The sequence below is a fragment of the Cynocephalus volans genome, chromosome 10 (assembly GCF_027409185.1).
Source record: "Cynocephalus volans isolate mCynVol1 chromosome 10, mCynVol1.pri, whole genome shotgun sequence".
Taxonomy (NCBI): domain Eukaryota; kingdom Metazoa; phylum Chordata; class Mammalia; order Dermoptera; family Cynocephalidae; genus Cynocephalus; species Cynocephalus volans.
Genome location: NC_084469.1, coordinates 21,162,571 through 21,182,011, shown reverse-complemented (window position 1 = coordinate 21,182,011; position 19,441 = coordinate 21,162,571). Strand labels below are relative to the sequence as shown.

Genomic DNA, 19,441 nt, shown 5'->3' with positions numbered 1-19,441 from the left:
GCCTGAGAGAGTCTTTGGGAGTCTAAGTGCCTTACTTAACTAAGGCCATCAAGTGCTAGCACATAGTAGGGACTCACCATTAATTTTGTCTAATATCAAATGAACGATATACAGTAGTCCCCAGTAGAAAAATATGTAAAAAGAGACTGTGGGGACTCAATGACTAGATCAAGAGAAAAACATTCCTGCATTCTTCCTTTGCCATCTTTAAAATGCATTAAAGCTACCCCCTTCATATATTTAATAATTACGGAGCTCCCATAATATAGAGGAAAAAATTGACAAAAAAGGAGCCCATGGGTAGGCACATGAACAGAAAGTACAAGTGAGTAGCACAGGGGAGTTATGATAAACATCTATCTACACCACAGTTGAGGCACAAAAAAAGGAGAATGTCAAGGTGGGTGTGCACCAGATATAATGGGCATTAGGCTGAGGCAGACACATAAGGAAACAAAAGACACTTGGGCAGAAGAGCTAGTCCCCTGGGTGTGCACCACGTGGTGTGGCCGGAACAGAAAATGCCGTGGCACTGGGCCGGCCCGTGGCTCACTCGGGAGAGTGTGGTGCTGATAACACCAAGGCCACGGGTTCGGATCCTACATAGGGATGGCCGGTTAGCTCACTGGGTGAGCATGGTGCTGACAACACCAAGTCAAGGGTTAAGATCCCCTTACCGGTCATCTTTAAAAAAAAAAAAAAAAGAAAGAAAATGCCGTGGCAGCACCAGGCAAGACAAAGCCTGATCTAGGAGCAAGGACCAAAGGATCAAGCCTACTGTGAGGGACAAGGCCTGCAGGAATGTCACCCGGTGGTCTGGAGTAGCAATGAATAGAGTGCCTTCCCGTGGCCACCTGGGGAAGGACCATGACACCTTCAGCTGGTGTCTGCACCCCAGCAGGAACAGAACTGTACAGACTGGAAATTAAAGGCAACATGGGGATAGAGTACTGGCCTAGGAATCAGGAATCCTGGGTTCCAGCCCTGGTTCTGCCACTGGGACTGTCCCTTTCCTTCTCTGTTAAATGACAGGATGGGCCAGATGATCTTTATGGGTGACTGCACTGTTCTAGGGTCTTTAGTCTGATATAAAGCACCTGGACTCACCACATATAGGAAACAGGGCAGGGATGGCAACCTTGAATGCCAACTCCAAGTGATTGGTAGTGGCTACCTGGAGTGCTATATTCAGAAAAACTGCAAAATACTACAAGGTCCACAAAAAAGAATGCCTGTGATTGACTGGTGATGTATGCTGTTGGCTCAGGATGCCCAAATGGTACCACGAGTGGCATGCATTTTCCATTCCCAGCTTAATGTATTGCTTCTTATTATAGTTGCAAGAATGTGCCAACCACCCATGGTGTAAAGGTGCTGAAGATTCGTTTCTCCTGGGGTCTTCTGTGAGAGCAAGTGTCAGGGTTCCCCCAGTCTTAGTCTCACCAACCCTGTCCTCGCTAAGACACCCTTAGTTGGTTTGCCACTCATTCCCAGTCCTCCAAGCTTCTTGCTTCTATCCCGGCTGCATCCACCACCTCTAAATGTCATATCTTCTGCATGTAACTCTGACCCTCCTTTCCTGCAGCCAAGACACAACTCATTCTTTATGCAACAGGCTCGCTGACCAAGAAAGATGACCTTCCTATAAAAAATGTGGCCAGTAAACAATCCTGATCATTTCTCCACTTTGCCTTTTATTTTCCATGCTCTGGTGTCAGCCTCTCCTCCTAGCCAGGGTTACAGCTCTCAGATGGATGGCCGTGGTGCTGGTAACAGACGGGGGGGTTATTTCATACACTAGGGCACTAGCTGTGGTACATCTGGCAGGAAGAGAAGTGTAATTATATTGCATCTCAGAGCCACCGGCAATGAATTTCTACATAAAGGACTAGATTTGCCGTGTATTATTTACGTCAGCATCAATTTTCCCAGCTGGCTCTATTTACTGTGCAAATTTTCCTCCGTCTGTTTATGGGCAAGGCCATGGTTCAGCACCTCTGGTTACTCTATTTTGTGGAGGGGCCCCACAGGGCAACATGCATATTAAACAAGCAGCTGGATTCACCGGCAGCAGGTCATATCCTCCCTTCCTGTTAAATTATATCCCTGGGACTGCAGCAAGCTCACATTCTCACTAGGCATGGTGATGCACGCAGGTGTTTGAAACCAAATCAGCAAAAGGAAAGGAGGAATGACCGCACTTTGGGGCTCACTGGGGGAAACTGAAAACCACCTTCTGGGGGGAAATCAGGTGGCTCTGGGGCTCAGGGAATTTCCTTTTTATATATTTAAGAGCAGGACATAGATGAAGAAGAGTTTTACATGTTTGAGGTAATTTCCACCCAGTAACTCAGAGACAGAACTAAGGGAAAAGGGGCCCCATCTAACAGGTAGAAAAACAGAGGCCAAAAAAAAAAAAAAGAGAGAGAGACACAAAGGCAAGCTGGAGGCTTCCTGGCTCAGTCACAGTGCTAGGATGGAGCACAGGGTATGACAGTGACACACGGGATTACCCTCCAGTCACTAGCGTGCCCCTGCAATGAAGCACCAAGCCAGGGTGAACTCAGCTCCTGCCAGAAACATCCATGGTAGAAACAGGGGAAGGAAACTTGGCACCAACATGAATTTTCTGGGTCCCTGCACTGCAGCATCCCCTCTCGCCTGGGGCTCTACATGCTTCCACTGAGAGTGAAGCTGAGGAAACAGCCATCTCTTCTGGCCAGCCTGAGACCTTCTGCAGTCCCAAGTGCTGGGGCAGTGAACAGCAGGTATTACTGGAAGGAAAGCTGGGGGGTGAGGCCTCAATGCCTCTCCCCTTCCCAATCAACAACATCAGTCATGTCTGATCTCCCTGTAATGCCGGGCTCTGCTCTGGAATCCCCCAGGTGCCAATGTCTACCATCTCCTGAAAACCTGTTGGCTGAAAGAAGAGATAAGAGGGAGGGATAAGTTGAGTAGCCCAAGTGAGCAGCCTCTTTTGTTCCAGGGTCTCAGCATCTAAAGAATTCTGCTATAAGACACCTGTGGGCATGAAAACCACCCTCCATTGCCCAAGATCACTGGCATCCCCCTGGGGCTGGCTCACCTGACGAGGAGATTTAGTCAGACAGATGGTGCGCTGGCAGCCTGATGCTCCTGCTCCATCAGTGATATTCAGGAGAATCCGGGTGCTGGGCACAAAGCTCCAAGAACGTCCGAGGGCTGGTTTGAACTTCCCACTGTCCCTGTCTCGGGTCATGTGGTTTGTCACCTACAGCAGAAGACTTAAAGATGCTAGTCTAGAGGACATCTGTTCCTACTGCTTCATTTTACAGATGGGAAAACTGAGGCCTAGTACAAAGGAATGACTTCCCCAAGGCTCCATAACTTAATGGCAGGGCTGTAACTAGAACCCAAGGCTCCTAACTTGTACCCAGCTCTTTCCACTAAACTTTAATGCCTCAGGCCTGACCCAAATCAAAAGGCAAGGGGGCACATGTCTGGGAAAAAGCAGTGCTATTTGCATTTTCCTAAAAGGAAGCCAGCAGAGGGCTTGAGCCTGCCATACCCCCAACCCAACAGATGGGCATCCAGAGACCATGCTCACCCAGCCTTTTGTGTTTGGGAGTGTGTCTGTGTGTATGGGAGTGGGGAGTTGTTTTGGAAGAGGATGTCAGTCAGTACTACTAATCTGGTCGGTCAGCAGTACTCCGCTGGTCATAGAGGTGAGCAACTCAAGCCTCAGAACATCCTCTGGATGAGCCTCTCGAGGGCAGGGTCAGTGGCTTGCTCATCATTGAATTCCCTCTGCCTAAGCCAGAGCCTTCCACACAGCAGGCACTCACATGTATCAAGTTTTATTGGAACACAGCTATGCCCATTTGTTTATGTATTATGCATAGCTTCTTTCATGCTATATTGGTAGAGTTGTGTACTTGTGACAGAGACCATATGGCCATAAAGCCTCAAATATTTACTACCTGACCCTTTATAGAAACAGTTTGCTGATTCCTGTGATATAGGCATTAAACAAAATAATATGTTGCCGTACAGCACTGTGGAAAAACAGTATGGTAGCTCCTCAAAAAGTTAAAAATAGAACTACCATATGATCCACCAATTCCACTTCTGGATATATATCCAAAAGAAGTGAAAGCAGGGACACAAAGAGATATTTGGGGTTTTTTTTTTTTTTTTTTTTTTAAAGATGACCGGTAAGGGGATCTTAACCCTTGGCTTGGTGTTGTCAGCACCATGCTCAGCCAGTGAGCGAACCGGCCATCCCTATATAGGATCCGAACCCGTGGCCTTGGTGTTGTCAGCACCGCACTCTCCCAAGTGAGCCACGGGCCGGCCCTACAAAGAGATATTTGTATACCTCCATTCGTAGCAGTATTATGCACAATAGCCAAAAGGTGGAAGCAACCCAGTGTCCATCAATGGATGACTGGATAAGCAAAACGTGGTATATCCATGCAAAGGAATATTACTCAACTTTAAAAAGAAAGGAAATTCGGACACATGCTACAACATAAATGAGCCTTGAGGACGCTATGTTAAGTGAAATTAGCCAGTTACAAAAAGGTATATACCAAATGATTCCACTTATATGTGGTACTCAGAATAGTCAAAAGCATAAAAGTAGAAAGTAGAATAGTGGTTGTCAGGAGCAGGGGAAACGGAGAGTTATTTTTAATGGGTACAGAGTTTCAGTTTTACAAGATGAAAGAGTTATGGAGGTGGAGGGTGGTGACCATTGTACAACATTATGAATGTATTTAATACCACTGAAATAAATACTTTAAAATGGTTAAATAGTAAATTTTATGTGTATTTTACCACAATAAAAACAGGGGGGGCTGGCTGTTTAGCTCAGTTCGTTAGAGCACAGCCTTGTCATACCAAGGTCACGGGTTCAGATCCCCATACCAGCCAGCCGCCAAAAAAATAAAAATGAATGAGTAAATAAAATTTTAAAGATGGCAAATTAGAAAAAAAAAAAAAAAAACTGGAAAAAATATGTAGCTGCTAAAAATGGTATTCTTAATCTATGTAAACACTGAGATGGTAAATTACGTGTATTTTTATTTTTTTAAATGAGGTTAGTTAAGTTAGAAAGTTAGCTAAAAGTACAAGTACATATGCAAAGAAAATTTTTATGGAGATATATCAAAATATTAATATGGTTTCTGTGAATGTGGAGATTGATTACAAATTTGAATCTTATATTTATTTTTTACCTTTCTATGAGAAGCATGAAGACTTAAAAAACTACTTCATAAGCAGGAAAAGCTACTTTAACAGCAAAAAGATCCATACATAAGCAGCTCTGGAAAAGACAAAACTATTGGTACAGAAAACAGATCAGAGGTTTTCTGGGATGGGAGGACCTGTTTGGGGGGTAATAAGACTGGATACAACTGTATCCATTAAGGCAAACTTCAATTAAGGAGAAAGTTACTCTATGTAAATTAAACCTCAATAAACCTGACTTAAAAAGAAAAGAATTAGAAAGAAAAGCAAGGAGGTCCCTGACCCCCTTGGCTATTTATAGTCCAATCCCCTCACTGTCCAGAGCTCTAGATGACCCAGGGAAGCTGGGTTATGTCTCTCTCCTAAAGGGCCACTTTGGGGTTCAGAAGCTGCCATTTAAGAGGAATAAAGAGCTAGCTATAACTAGAAACCCAGTTTGTCAGCCAAGCCTGCCTCCTCACCACCACTGCCAGGCCAAGGTCCCGGGCCAGGGTCTTCAGCTCTCGGGCCAGCTGCATCATTAAGGCCAAGCCTGGAGGAGGAGAAGCAGAGAGGGAGGGCAACAGGGGACCAAGGACAGAGCTGGGAGGTAAGATCACGTCCCCTGACCCCAGGCTCTGCCACACCACTCACCTTCCCTCTGCTGACCTCCCAGAAGTGGGGAGATCACCGCAGTGACCGAGTCCACGACCACCACCTTCATAGTTCCTGAAGAGCTGGTCACCTGGAGGGATTGGGGGAAGTAGGCACCATGAACCAGTTAGCCCCAAGGAGGGGGGCACCATTACAGGACAAGCTTGCTCCTCTAACTAGTAAGAAATAACCTCCCCTATCCCAAATACAGCTGCATGGGCATCACCAAATTTCTGCAATGCCCCCTACCCCCATTTGTATATATAACAGACTTTACTGAAGACGGGTGGACAGAGAGGGTTTAAATCACAGGACATCACATAAACACTAAAATAATCAAATTTTAGAAATCTGCATTCAGAGCCCTTTGGCGCCCTGGTCATGGATTTCTCAGTGGCCCTATTTCTTATGTCCAGCCCCCCACATCTTGTAGGTTCTTCTTTTCCTTTTCTGACTCCCTCCTCTCTTCTCCCTCCTCTTATTTCCACTCCCAAATTCCTAACTTTCTCTGCTGAAGAATTGACCCTTCTATTTACTTCACTGTCTCCTTCTAGATCATGCCTCCAGGGCCTCATCTTCCATATCCAAATGACTCCAAACAAAGACAGTTCTTTCTCTAAGGAACTCTGATACCATTTTCAAAGCATAATTTGTTGTCTCTACACAAGCGTCAGCATCCTCCTAGCTTCTCTGGGCCTAAACTGTCTTTCATGCTTCCTTCCTCTTCTCCCTTAATTCTTATATCCTGATTCGGTTTCTACAACACTTTTTTTCCACTTCACATTGGCCAAGTCTTGGATATTCAGCATGATCTGCTCTGTCTTTTGCAGGTCTTCTTTCATCTTCCAACTATTGACTCTTGGCCAGTCCCAGCTGGTCTAAGAGAGGATGGCAGAAAAGAGAGAAGCTAAAAGAAATCAGCTTGGCCCCTCCTTACCACCTTTGGGAAAGCAGGCTGAAACATTTGGCTAAAATGGGACAAGCAAGCCTTTTGCTGCTTGTGACTATGAAGCTATCAGGTCATCTGTGGCAGACAGACCCTGTGGCCCCTGTGATCCCCAGTTTCAGACATCCAAGCCCTTATATAATCTCTTCCCTTCAAGTGTGGATGACATTTGTGACTCACTTTTGATTACGAAGATGTCAAAGGTGTTGAAATGTCAGTCTCTTGATTAGACTGCTTTACATGGCAAAGGTAGTGGGACATCACTCCCATGATTACATTATGTTATGTAAGACTTGGTGTTGCTGTTTGCTCTTACTCTCTTGCTGGTCTTGAAGAACAAGTGACCATACTGTGAACTCCCTATGAAAAGGGCCACATGGCAGGAACAGCCTCTAGGAGCTGAAGGCAGCATCTGGCCAATGACAGCAAGAAACTGAAGCTGTTAGGAAGTGAATCCTACCAGCAACCTGAGCAAACTTATAAGCAGATTCTTCCCCAGTTGAGCCTCTGGATGAGAACACAGCCCAGCTAACACCTTGATTACAGCCTTATGAGACCCTAAGCAGAGGACCCGCTAAGGTGTACTCAGGCTCCCAACCCAGGGAAACGGTGAGATAATAAAGATGTATTGTTCTAAGCCACTTAGGGTAGTAACTTGTTATACAATAATAGAAAGTATTAATATTATGTATATATTATTATATATGGTATTTATATTATATATATAATATTAACAATAATAGCAAATGGGACCATTTAATGGTCCTATGGTAAAAAATATAGTCTTCTGAAATGGAATTGAGAGATTTGGATTATAAGGTTAGTTCTTATCCTATGTGGTGACTTTGAGCAACTCACTTAACTTCTCTGGCCCTCACTCTCCTCATTTCTAAAAATAGGAGGTTTGAATTAGATTACCACTACTCGACTTCATGTCTCAACTAACTGGTGGGTCATAACCAGCTATGACCTCTGTGGCAAGTATTTGTTCCATTGCTATATGTTCTAAAGTTTGTAAAAATCATTTACATTATATATAATCCTGGCTATACCCATGGGAACATGTCATGCTTTTGGATGAGAGAAACAGTTTGAGATTAACTAAATTATTCTATCTCTAAGCTGTCTTCCAAATTTACTAGTCTATAAATCATGTATTATTATTATTATTTTTATTTATTTATTTTTTGGCAGCTGGCCTTGATCATGGTGTTATCAGTACCATATTCTAAACAACTGAACTAACCAATCAGCCCCTAGTCTATAAATCAGTACACCAAGTCCTGTCTAAGCACCTAGCAGGAATAGCAAGGTACCAACCCAAATGCCATTCTAATTCCTCCTTCCTTGTTAACAGGACTCTGAATATGTTCAAGCACTGGGCAGAAATCTCTTCACTTCAGGGAAGGTGGTCCCAGCCTGTGACCCAAGATACACATATAACTCAGTTTTGGCCAACTAGAGGTAAGAGGAAGAGGGAAGTCTACTAGTGGGCTCTGAAGAAAGATTTTTCTTCCCTGATAAAAGGGGAGAGGTACAGAAAAGAACCATCTATCTTTCACTGCCCTGAATATGGATGTGGATGTGTGAAGACAAGACACTTGGAGCTATAGCAGCCACTTTGCAATCATGAGGAGAACAAGAGACTCAGATACCTGGTCTAGTGCCCTGATATCATGGACTTGCCAACCTCCAGACTTGTGAGATAATTAAATGTCCTCAAGGTTCAAGTCTCTTTCAGACAGCCTCTATTACTTGTAGTTGAAAGTATTCCTAACTGTTCTACCAGAGAATGCAGAGATGAATATGACATAATCCTTGCACTCAAGGGGTTTACTGTTTAGCAAGGAAAGTGAGTGGACATGTAAACAAAGAGGCATATGAATTAAGCCCTCAGGAATTCCACTGTGGAAGTGGCAAGTACAGCTGGAGTCACCAGACTGCACATCTGCATTCCCAAACAGAGTCTGTAGTAGGACACCTGCCCACATACAGATAGCACCTGGGAAGCTGGGTAAAGCAGAAAGGGGCAGAACAGCAGCTCACCTGCTGGGCCATGGTGCCTCGGAGGTCCTGCAGCACATCCAGCATCTGGAAGATGTCAAACGCATGCACCACCTGGATCCTCTGAAGAGCTCCTGCCTGAATGGGTGGGAAAAAGAAGCAGGGGCTTTGGATAAGAGGGAGTAGGTGGTCAAGAAAGGAGATGAAGAAGAACTGTAAGGCTGAGAAGGAAGAAGCAACTAGATGTAAGGACTCAGGCCCAGGATGGCAGATGAGCTTTGTCTAAAGGTCCACTTCTTACAGCAGTGGCTGCCCAAGTGCTGACCTATAAGCCAAGTCAGAACTCAGTTGGGAGAGTAATACAACTGACTAGTGATGTCTTCCATGGGCAAGAAATGAGCTGGAAACACAGATGCTGAGTGTTTGCCAGCCCTGATTTAGGGTATGCAAAGAGATGGGTTTCCTGGAAGAATCAGTGTGGGTAGCATCCAAGCTGGGATGATGATGGAATTAATGGGAGGCTTGAGGAATACAGGAAGTACAGGTTGAGTATCCCCTATCCAAAATGCTTGGGGTCAGAAGTGTTTGGGATTTTGGATTTTCAGAGTAGGGGTGCTCAACCTGTATTAATAGAATAGCAAGTTTCAAAGCAAGAAATGGCTGTTCACTCCAATGGCCAAAATCCTTGCAATGTAAGGGATAATGGTTCCGATGTCAGAATCTAAATGGAAACCTTACCTGTTCCTCCTCGTCCTGGGTTCTAGCCTGAAGCAGTTGAAGGAGGCGGGAGGCTGTCAGCCCTCCATTGGAATCAATGTATAGGATGTTCTGCTGTAGGCCATAGGCCACATTTGCCGCCACACAAAGACATACCTGAGTAGAGACCAGGACAGACTGAGTGAACCTGAGCCCTCAGAGAAGCCCCAGAATGGGAGCTCCCCACCAAATCTTGCCCAGATCCCAGCGACACAAATGGGCCAAGTCCCAGCCCCCCTCCTCATCACCCATCTTCTCTCTCCTGAGCTCTGAACCCAGAAGCTGCCCCAGGGCTCCAGGGCTCTGCAACTCCTCCCCAGCCCTCCTGGCTGCTGGCTCAAGTGTACCTGGGTTTTGCCGCTCCCTGGGCCTCCTACAATTTCAGTCACTTCTCCAGTGTAGAGACCAGCATCAAGCAGTTTGTCCAGGCTAATGGCAGAAGAGGACAGAAGAGAATCAACCCAGGAGGTTAGGAGAAAGAGAGGGGACAAGGCACAAGAAGAAAAGTGAGACATTCTTTCCAAGCACTGATTCTATCCAGAGATGCTCTGAACGTCTCTGGCCAGTAGGTTTCTCCTGGTAGAATCTTTTTCCAGGAAGGAGGGTGCGCCTGAATGTTCCTCCTCTGGCCTCTCTTCATCTTTCCACTCTCAGCTTACAGATCACCTCTCCAGAGACCCCTTTGCTGCCCCATTAAAAGATCCTCCTTTCATTCTCCATCTCAGCCACTTGTGGTGTTCCTTGATAGCATCATAGTTTGTTAATTTTTTTTTTTTTCCCCAGTGGCTGGCCAGTATGGTATAATTTTTCTAAAACTTTGAAATAATTGTGGATTCACAGAAAGTTGCCAAAAGTCCTGTGTATCCTGCACCTGGTTTCCCTTAATGGTAACACCTTGCACTACAAGATGTATTGTACAATATCACAATTAGGAAACTGACATTAGTACAATCCTCAGAGCTTATTCAGATTTCACCAGTGTAACCTGCACTTAAGCATGTGTGTCTGTGTGTATAGTTCTATGCCATTTTATCACACAATCAAGATACAGAACATTTCCATTGCTACAAGTCTCCCTCATGCTACCTATTTATAACCATATCTCTCCCATCCCTCATCCCTAACCCCTGGCAACCACTAATCTGTTTTCCATCTCTAGTATGTTATTTCAAGACTGTCATGTACATAGAATCGTACACTCTGCAACCTTTGTGATTGTTTTTTTCACTCAGGATCATTCCTTTGAGATCCATCCAACTTGTTGTTTGTATGGATAGTTTGTTCCTTTGTACTGCTGAGTATTATTCCATGGTATGGATGTATCCATTTGTTTAACCATTCACCCACCGAAGGACATTTTGGTTGTTTCCCGTTTGGGGCTATTATGAATAAAACTGCTATAAACATTTGTGTACAAAAGTTTTGTGTGAACCTAAGTTTTCACATCTCTGGGGTAAATGCCCAAGAATATGATTGCTGGGTTGTATGGTAAGTGTATATTAATTTTATAAGAAACTACCAAACCATTTTCCAGAGTGACTATGCCATTTTACATTCCCATTGGCAATGTATGAATAATTCAGTTTCTCCACATCCTCGCCAGCATTTGGTGTTATCACTATTTTTTATCTTAGTCTTACTGATAGGAATGTAGTAATATCTCACTGTGGTTTTAATTTGCATTTCTCTAATAGCTAATGATGTTGAACATCTCTTCATGCGCTTATTTGCTACCTGTATGTCCTCTTTGGTGAAATGTGTCTGCATGACTTTTGCCCATTTTCTAATTGAAATATTAACTTTTTTTTTTTTTTACTGTCACGTTTTAGGAATTCTTTGTATAGTCTAGGTACAAGTTCTTCATTGAATATGTGGCTTGCAAGTGTTTTTCCCACTCTATAGCTTGTTTTTTTTTTTTTTTTTTGCAGAGCAAAAGTTTTTAATTTTGAGTTGGTCCAATTTATCAAATTTATTTAATGGATCGTACTTTTGGTGTCAAGTCTAAGAACTCTTTGCCTAGCACAAAATCCCAAAGATTTTCTCCTTTGTTTTGTTCTAAAAGCTTGATGATTGTTTTACATTTAAGTCCATGATCCCTTTTTAGTCAATTTTTGTGTAAAGTGTGAGGTTTAGATTTATCTTTTTTTTTTGGCCTATGATATCTAATAGCTCTAGCACCATTTGTTCAAAAGCCTGTCTTCATGTGGGCCTATCTCTGGGTTCTCTACTCTGTTCCATTGATCTGTGTGTCTATCCCTCAGCCAGTATACCACGCTTGTCTTGATTACCATAGCCATACTGTAAGTCCAAATGTTGGCTAGAGTGATTCTTCCAACTTCATCCTTCTTTTTCAAAATTGTTTTAGCTATTTTAGGTCATTGACCTTTCCATATAATTGTTAGAATACACCTGTCTGTGTCTGCAAAAAAATCTTACTGGGATTTTGGTAGGAACTGCATTAAATCTACAGATCAGTTTGGGGAGAACTGACACCTTAACAATGTGAGCCTACCAATCCGTGAACACAGGATTTATTTGGGTTGTCTTTGATCTCTTTCATCAGCAATTTTTAATTCTTGGCATACAGATCTGACACATGCTTTGTTAGGCTTATACCTAAGTATTTCATTTTCTTTGGAGCAATTGTAAATGACATTGTGTTTAAAAATTTCAGTTTCCACATGCTCTTTTTGAGAACAGAGAAATGCGATTGATTTTGAATGTGTTGATCTTGTATCCTGTGACCTTTCTGAACTCATTTATTCTAGGAGTTTGTAATTATTTTGTTTGCTTATTTCTGTCTGTCTCCCTCTTTTTTTCTTCATTTCCAGAAAGGTAGAGTAATGTAATTATTTTTTATTTGCTTGTTTTTGTCTGTCTCCCTCAGCTGGCTGAGAGCGCCCTGGGGCCAGGACTGGCCTTGTCCCTGTTGCATCCCCAGCACTAGCATGGTGCCTGAAACACAGGAGGCGCACAGTAAATGTTCCCAGAGAAATGAGTAAAAGAATGGTGCTGCCACTCTTACTTAGTTTCTTATTGTCAGCACTGTGGCATAGGAGGAGAAGCCTTGGGATAAACCTCAAGACACAACCAATTCCTAATCCAGGTTCTGTCCCTGAACCACAACGAAACCCCCCTCCATGCCCTACCTCATCTGTGGGCTGAAGCTTCTCCTCCTGTGCCATGGTATGTACCAATGCCTGATCACATGCCTTCCTTTCCTCACACCGCCATCACCTTCATAGGCTCTAGTCCTCTGAAATGGTTCTTGAAGACCTCCTATGACCTCTCTGTATATGCCGAGCAGTACTTTAGTAAGCAGCTCATCTATTTTAATCCCAGAGATCCCATGATTATACCTACAGGTCTCTGCCAGTCAAAACACTCTAGTTACCACTCCAGCCCTGTAGCTTCCTGAGATAATTGTGCTTGCCCTGTCTCTGTTTAATAAGCACCTGTTTAATAAGCATCTAGCCTCAGCCACTCCTGGTTCCCATTCCTCCCACCAACATCCAGGAAATCCCAGTTCCATTACAGCAGTGGTCTCCCAGTGTGGTCCCCAGACCAGCAACATCAGCATCTGGGAACTGGTTAGAAATGCAAATTCTCAGCTCCCCCTCCCCAGACCTACTGATTGAGAAACTCTGGGGGTGGAGCCAGCATCTGAGTTTCAACAGGCCTCCAGGTGATTTTGATGCATGCTCACGTTTGGGAACTTTTAGACTAGACTAGTCACTCTCAATCCTGCTTCCTCATTAAAATCACCAGAGTTTTTAAAAAGATGCCAATATCAGCAGTTCCCAAACCTGCCTGCCCATTGGAGTGGAGTCACTTGGGGGCTTCAAAAAATACTGATGTCTATGTCCCGTCCCCAAGAACGTGATTAACTAGTCTAGGGGAGGCTTAGGTTTTGGAATGTTTACAAGATTCCCCAGGTGATTCTAATGTACAGACAAGTTAGGGAACCACTGTCCTAAGACAATTAAGTTATTCTGGAGGTGGGACCCAAGCCTGAGTATTTCTTTAAGTTTCCCAGATGATTCTAATGTGCAGCCAGGGTTGAACTCTAGACTCAAGTTTAGAATCAACCACATATTTTGCTGTAAGGATCAGCCTGCATAAGGTATTCCCAAATCCACCTCCCAGCCAACTTCTCACTTGTTTTCATTCCATATCTCTTTACCACATAGAGGATCTTCCTACCAATATGTCCCCCTCACCTCTAACTCAGCACGTCAACACGGAGAGAGACCCCTGGCCTGCCTTGAGGAGAAGTACACCTGGTTTTACCACTGCCTAGGGCACATGTGATTTCTGGGATTTATTCTCCACCTTTCCCTCTGAACCACCTTTTACTCATTCATTCAAACATTGCCTGAATGCATCCCATTGCCTGGAAAGCCTTATTCTAAAACGAGGGCATACAGAAATCAACAGACAGCTCTGGCCTGCCAGGAACAACCAAACTCCTCCATCAGTATAGTTTTCTCCAAGGTATGTATGCTATGTGCCATGTTACCCTGTAAAGACACACACTGCACATCAGCACTAAAGGCTCTGATGAGGCCTACACAACAAAGAAACCTGTTTAATTTGGGCTCATAGGGCATTTCTCAAACTTTTGACTACAGAACTCTCACCACACACACAAGTTTTAAAGTTACGTCCACTAACTGTCCGCAGCACACTGTGAGGAAGGCTAGAAACCTAGTGAGTCTTCTGATACTTCATGCCTACATCCCACCTGGAAATAAGGCTTGTCACATTTCTTCTTTAACACATTTCCTCTGTCACAAGCCCTGTCCACTCTTCACACCTCCACCCACTGCCTGTAACTACTTCCACAGCGGCCTCCCCTCTTGAGGAGGCAACAGAACAGATGAGCTAGAGTCAAGTTGGTAGACTTAGGAGTGTGACAGACATGACCTCAAGTGTCTGCTCTGCCATTACTAGCTGCATGATCTTCAGAAAGTCATTGAACCTGAGTGCCAATTTCTTCATCAATACAACAACGATTTTAATGGTAATACACTCATCGGTGGTTGTGCAGAATAAATGAAACAACATACTGTGAAGTGCTGAGCACAGTGCCTGGTCATGGTAAGCAGTCAGTGAAAACCCACCTGGTCCTCAATGCCCAAGGCCCGTCTCCTTCAGAGCTTTCCCAAACCATTCTGATCTCCCCTGCAGTGACCCACCACAGGTGCAATCCTTCCAGTTTCCCACTTGACTGCTCCCGCTATGGATGCTGGTTTTATAAGCTCCTTAAGCCCAAAGGCCAATCTGTTTCCTGTTAATCACTCCTTCCTCAACGCTGCCTCCCTCTGTGCTACATCTCTCTCTTGTGTTCCCCTGCTTTCCTCCTATACCCATTAGACGCCATACTCTTTAAGGGCAGGGACTTCACCCCATTCATTTATGTAGCATCTGCACATACCTGGGACGCAATAGGCACTCTGAAGTTTGCTGAACAAACCACACATTGAGCCCCCAGTAGGCACTCAGCCAATGCTTGATGGATTACAAACTTGAAACCCCAACCAGGGAGAGCAAGCACCGTGCTGTGTGAACCTTGCCAAGAGAATGTATTATGGAAACAGCAAGGGCCAAACCAATCCAGAGACCTTTGTGGTGGCAGTTACTCAGCAAATTCTGCACAAACAGGCCAGGAAAAAGGTCAGACTCACTTGGCCAGAAAATGCCTGTCGTCTTCCAACTCTTCCCTTCCCCAAGCATGGCACAATGTAACTGTTCCTTTACGTAAGTGCTCTTGCTCCCTACTTCAGCAGAGTGTGGTGAAGCTGCCAAGTTCTGCGTCAAATACCGCTAGCATAAGCCTCACCTCTACCACTTGCCCTTCTTAGGCTAAACTCAAGTGGCGTAATAATCTCTAACTCGCAGGGTCACTGAAGGGATTATCTATCACCTAGAGTCAATGCCTGCAGGTGGAGGCACTCATAAAGGTTAGTCCTGCCATATTCTCTCCTGCCCTCAAGTGAAATGGGAGGTGGGGCCGGAGAGTTACTGTATTCTGCTGAATAATAATGAGATAGCTGACATCTTGTTATATGGGACAGTGGCTCTCAACCAGGGGACATTTAGCCATGTCTGGAGACAGATTTGATTGTCATAACAGGAGGGGGATGGGGAGGGAGAGGTACTACTAGCATCTAGTGGGTAGAAGCCGGGGTTGCTGCTAAACATCCTACTATGCACAGGACAGCCCCAACCCCCAACAAATAATGACCCATCTTCAAATATCAATAGTGCATTGGCTGACAACCCCTATAACCCTGTTACAGGGTAAGAGAACTCAAAAGTCCTGACCTCTTTCCTTCTTATCTGTCCATGCTGCCCCTACTGCTGCATTAAAAAACCTGTTCTCGGGCCGGCCCGTGGCTCACTCGGGAGAGTGCGGTGCTGATAGCACCAAGGCCCCGGGTTCGGATCCCATATACGGATGGCCGGTTCGCTCACTGGCTGAGCATGGTGCTGACAACACCAAGTTAAGGGTTAAGATCCCCTTACCGGTCATCTTTTAAAAAAAAAAAAAAAAAAAAAACCTGTTCTCTCCAGACTCAACCACCAAAAGCCGACCTGAGAGGCAGCCACCTCCTCCTGCCTCTCACCTTCTTCCCCAAGTATGCATACACACCTCCCAATGCCGGTGGACAGGATGGCAGTGGAGGTCTTCAGGTCCTCATAGAGGTCAGCGCCATTGAAGGGGAAAGCCGAGAACTGAGCCAGCAACACCCGCCTCAGGGCAACCAGGGCCTGCCAAAGGACGCAACTCAGGCTCCCAAGCGCCCGACCGTTCAGCAATGAACCCCTACAGGAGCGGACATCCCAGGTCTCATTCGCTCCCTCCCTCCCCCCGCCCCATCACTCTCTGGGAACCCTCTGCTCCCTTGGATTAGGGATGGGCATGTAAAGACACCCAGGTTTGGAACGTAGGGATCGTGAGCTCACCTTATAAGATAAGCCACCTTTCTGGGCTACCTCCTCCAGGTCTGCAGAAACCAGGTCCACCACTGAAAACAAAACACGTGTAGCTGATTGGCAGGGCGGCCTGGGGCTTCCCACGCTTGGTTTTCCTCATCTGTAAAATGGGGCACCAACTCTACCTCCCAGCGGGCAGTCTCAGGAGCCACAGGACGCGGCGCGGTGCCCCGCACACGGTTGGGGTCCTGCCCTTCTCCAGGGCTTGGCTCCTCCGCTCCCACCCTTCCCGAACCTCTCCTGAAGGGCATGGGGCTGAGGAGGGGAGGAGCGCTCCAGATATGCCAGGGCAGTGCTGCCGACCCCCGCGCGTCTGCCCAGGCTGTGCCCGGCGCGTGGCTCTCCGGCAAGCGCACACGCCGTCACCTGTTCTGATCCCGCGGCTCCTCAGAAGCTGGACCATCTCCGGGGTGAGGCCGGGGCACAGTCCGGCCCTGAGCACGCCCATGTTCCCTGCAGGCCCGGGACAGCTCCACGTGGGCATCCGCGGCGCCCTCCCCAGACGCCCCTTCGCACCCTTTTCTGGAGAGGGTGCAGGCTCACGGGCTGCAGGAGGGTGGGGGCGGCGCGGAGAGTCCGAGGACCCCCTCCCTACAGGGACCGGCGCCCCCGGCTCGTCCGGGCCGCGCCGCCGCTTCCGGGTTCCGGGCTGGCGCGTCCGGCGTGAACCTGGCCTGCAGCGCCATCTGCCGGCCGCGCCGGGAGGAGCCGCGGCGACCCCGCGTCCCACGCCACCCGCTAGCACCACGCGCCACCCCTGGCCGTATTCGGCCTCCACCTTCTTCCCCGACAGACACCGACGTTCCGAAGAGCCTCCTATGTGCCCCTTTCGGTTCCAAACGCTGAAGACAAGAAGTTGAAGGAGACGGTCAATCCCCTACCCTCGTGTAAGGACGCTTACTTGTTAGCGACGGAAAGACAGTGAAAAGGAATCAAATAAATCAGATCATTACATATTATATGGTAAGTGCCAAGAGCAGCAACGCACATAGACAGCAGCACCTGCTTCTCTGTATTTTCCAAAAGTTTTTTTTTTCTTTTTTTTTTTTTCAATGGGGGGAAAACCCTTGAGTATATGGAACACACACACAAAAATATGGTTTGGTATTTTTAAATGTCCTTTGCTTTGCCTCATTCACTGGAAGAAATAAAACAATTTTACAGGGTTATCTCCTCACAGACCCATGAAGGAGGTGCTGTTTTTATCACTGTTTCACAGATGAGGAAACTGAGGCTCACTGAGGTTAAGTCACTTGCCAAAGCTTAAATAGCTGGTAAACACAGGGCTGGACTTCAAATCGACATCTAAGGGCAAAGCCAATGCTGTTTCACAGACCCCACCCCACCCCCTGAAGTTGTGCATATGTTTTCCTACTGTAAAGTGGTTTCCTTGAGAGCAGAGAGCATGCCTGGCCTGTCTTTGTGTCCCTCTGTAACACTCACCATTGTCACTCCACGCATGAAGGTACTTGGGAGTGCAGGTGTGGCACATTTAGAATTCCAGTGGTAAAATATGGTCATATGTGAGCTAGGAACCACCACCCTAGGAACCATCTGGGCTTTCCCTATGCCTGCATGACAACACAGTGGGTTCGCTGCCTACAATTTCAGGATACAGAGTCTCAACATCTGCAGACAAGGTCTCCCACCCCCAGAGACCCTTCCCAGCACTGCCAACCTCCCGAGGCCCCAGCCACTTCCCTCCATGCCCAGGTGCCTTTCTCTCACCATCCTTCTCCTTCCCAAGGCAGCACCCAAGGGAACAGGTGTTAAGCGTTTTGAGACTGGAAAAGGGCAGGGCTGCTGTAACCACAGAGTGTTAGAATTGGAAGGGGCCTAGTGGGTCACGCAGTTTGGCTCTCCCCACCCATGACTCTGGCGCTTGGTCAGGCCAGCCCCCTAGTGAGCCCAGCAGCAGCAGCCTCGAGTCAAGGGGAGGCTGCCCCTAATTGTCACACTGTGATGATTATGAAGTCAGCTCATCACACCCCCATCCCACCCAAACTAAGGGTGGGTCCACTGCCCCCACAGTCTCTCTTCTTCCTGTCTGCTTGGTCATCCTGCATGTTGACGGCTGTGGTCCCCAACAAACCAGATGGCATCAGAGGCACTGTGCAAAGTGGGAGATGGGGAGGAGGCCCTGCTAAAGAAAGAAAACCTCAACATAATGAATGCAGTCGATCAACTGCCAAAGCCCTTTCCAAACCCCAAGTCTATGAACCGGACCATCACCACCAAAGGACTCCCACTTTCCTTAAGAGGCAGTTTGGTTAACCTGGAGGACGATACCATCAATCTACCGTAAGATACGAGGCTGGTCCTTTTCTCCTTTCTAAGGCTGGAGTTGGGGGTGGGGAAATAGACTTGAAGAAGTGATACCTCCTTGACCTGTCACAACCCAGTCCCTGGACTTTCAAGGAAGAGCACGCATGCAGGTTGGACCTTCTATGTATTCCTGAGCCCCAAATCAGAACGTTCTTGGAGGCTTGTGGGCCTCCCACTCCAGGAGGCCTTCCTGGATTAGTCAGAGTTTTTGTTGTTGTTGTTTTCTTTTTTTGGCAGCTGGCTGGTACAGGGAACTTCACCCTTGACCATGGTGTTATAAGGCCACGCTCTAAAATGGTCAGGGTTTTGTTGACGATGCTCCTCATCGTGCTGTGTCTGGCAATGGTTCTTACCACTACACACACACACACACACACACACTCTGGCAATGGTTCTTACCACTACACACACACACACACACACACACACTCACACTCTGGCAATGGTTCTTACCACTACACACACACACACACACACACACTCACACTCTGGCAATGGTTCTTACCACTACACACACACACACACACACACACTCTGGCAATGGTT

General features: G+C 46.4%; 2 protein-coding genes across 2 annotated transcripts in view; one reads left to right on the top strand and one right to left on the bottom strand.

Annotated features, from left to right (window-relative positions):
• Positions 1 to 1,674: 1,674 nt before the first annotated feature.
• RAD51D (RAD51 paralog D) lies at positions 1,675 to 17,205 on the bottom strand. The gene is made up of 10 exons (XM_063111059.1): positions 16,937 to 17,205; positions 16,541 to 16,602; positions 16,227 to 16,345; positions 9,919 to 10,000; positions 9,554 to 9,688; positions 8,858 to 8,953; positions 5,866 to 5,956; positions 5,694 to 5,764; positions 3,086 to 3,250; positions 1,675 to 2,920 (listed from the first exon to the last, which is right to left on the bottom strand). Exons 1-10 carry the CDS (start codon positions 17,052 to 17,054, stop codon positions 2,837 to 2,839), a joined length of 1,023 nt encoding a protein of 340 aa, XP_062967129.1. The 5' UTR covers positions 17,055 to 17,205; the 3' UTR covers positions 1,675 to 2,836.
• A 1,460-nt stretch (positions 17,206 to 18,665) lies between these two features.
• FNDC8 (fibronectin type III domain containing 8) overlaps positions 18,666 to 19,441 on the top strand; it is a 21,141-nt gene continuing 20,365 nt past the window's right edge. The window contains exon 1 of the mRNA XM_063109219.1: positions 18,666 to 18,871. Within this exon, the coding sequence (XP_062965289.1) occupies positions 18,666 to 18,871 (206 nt within the window). The remainder of the gene's footprint in view (positions 18,872 to 19,441) is intronic.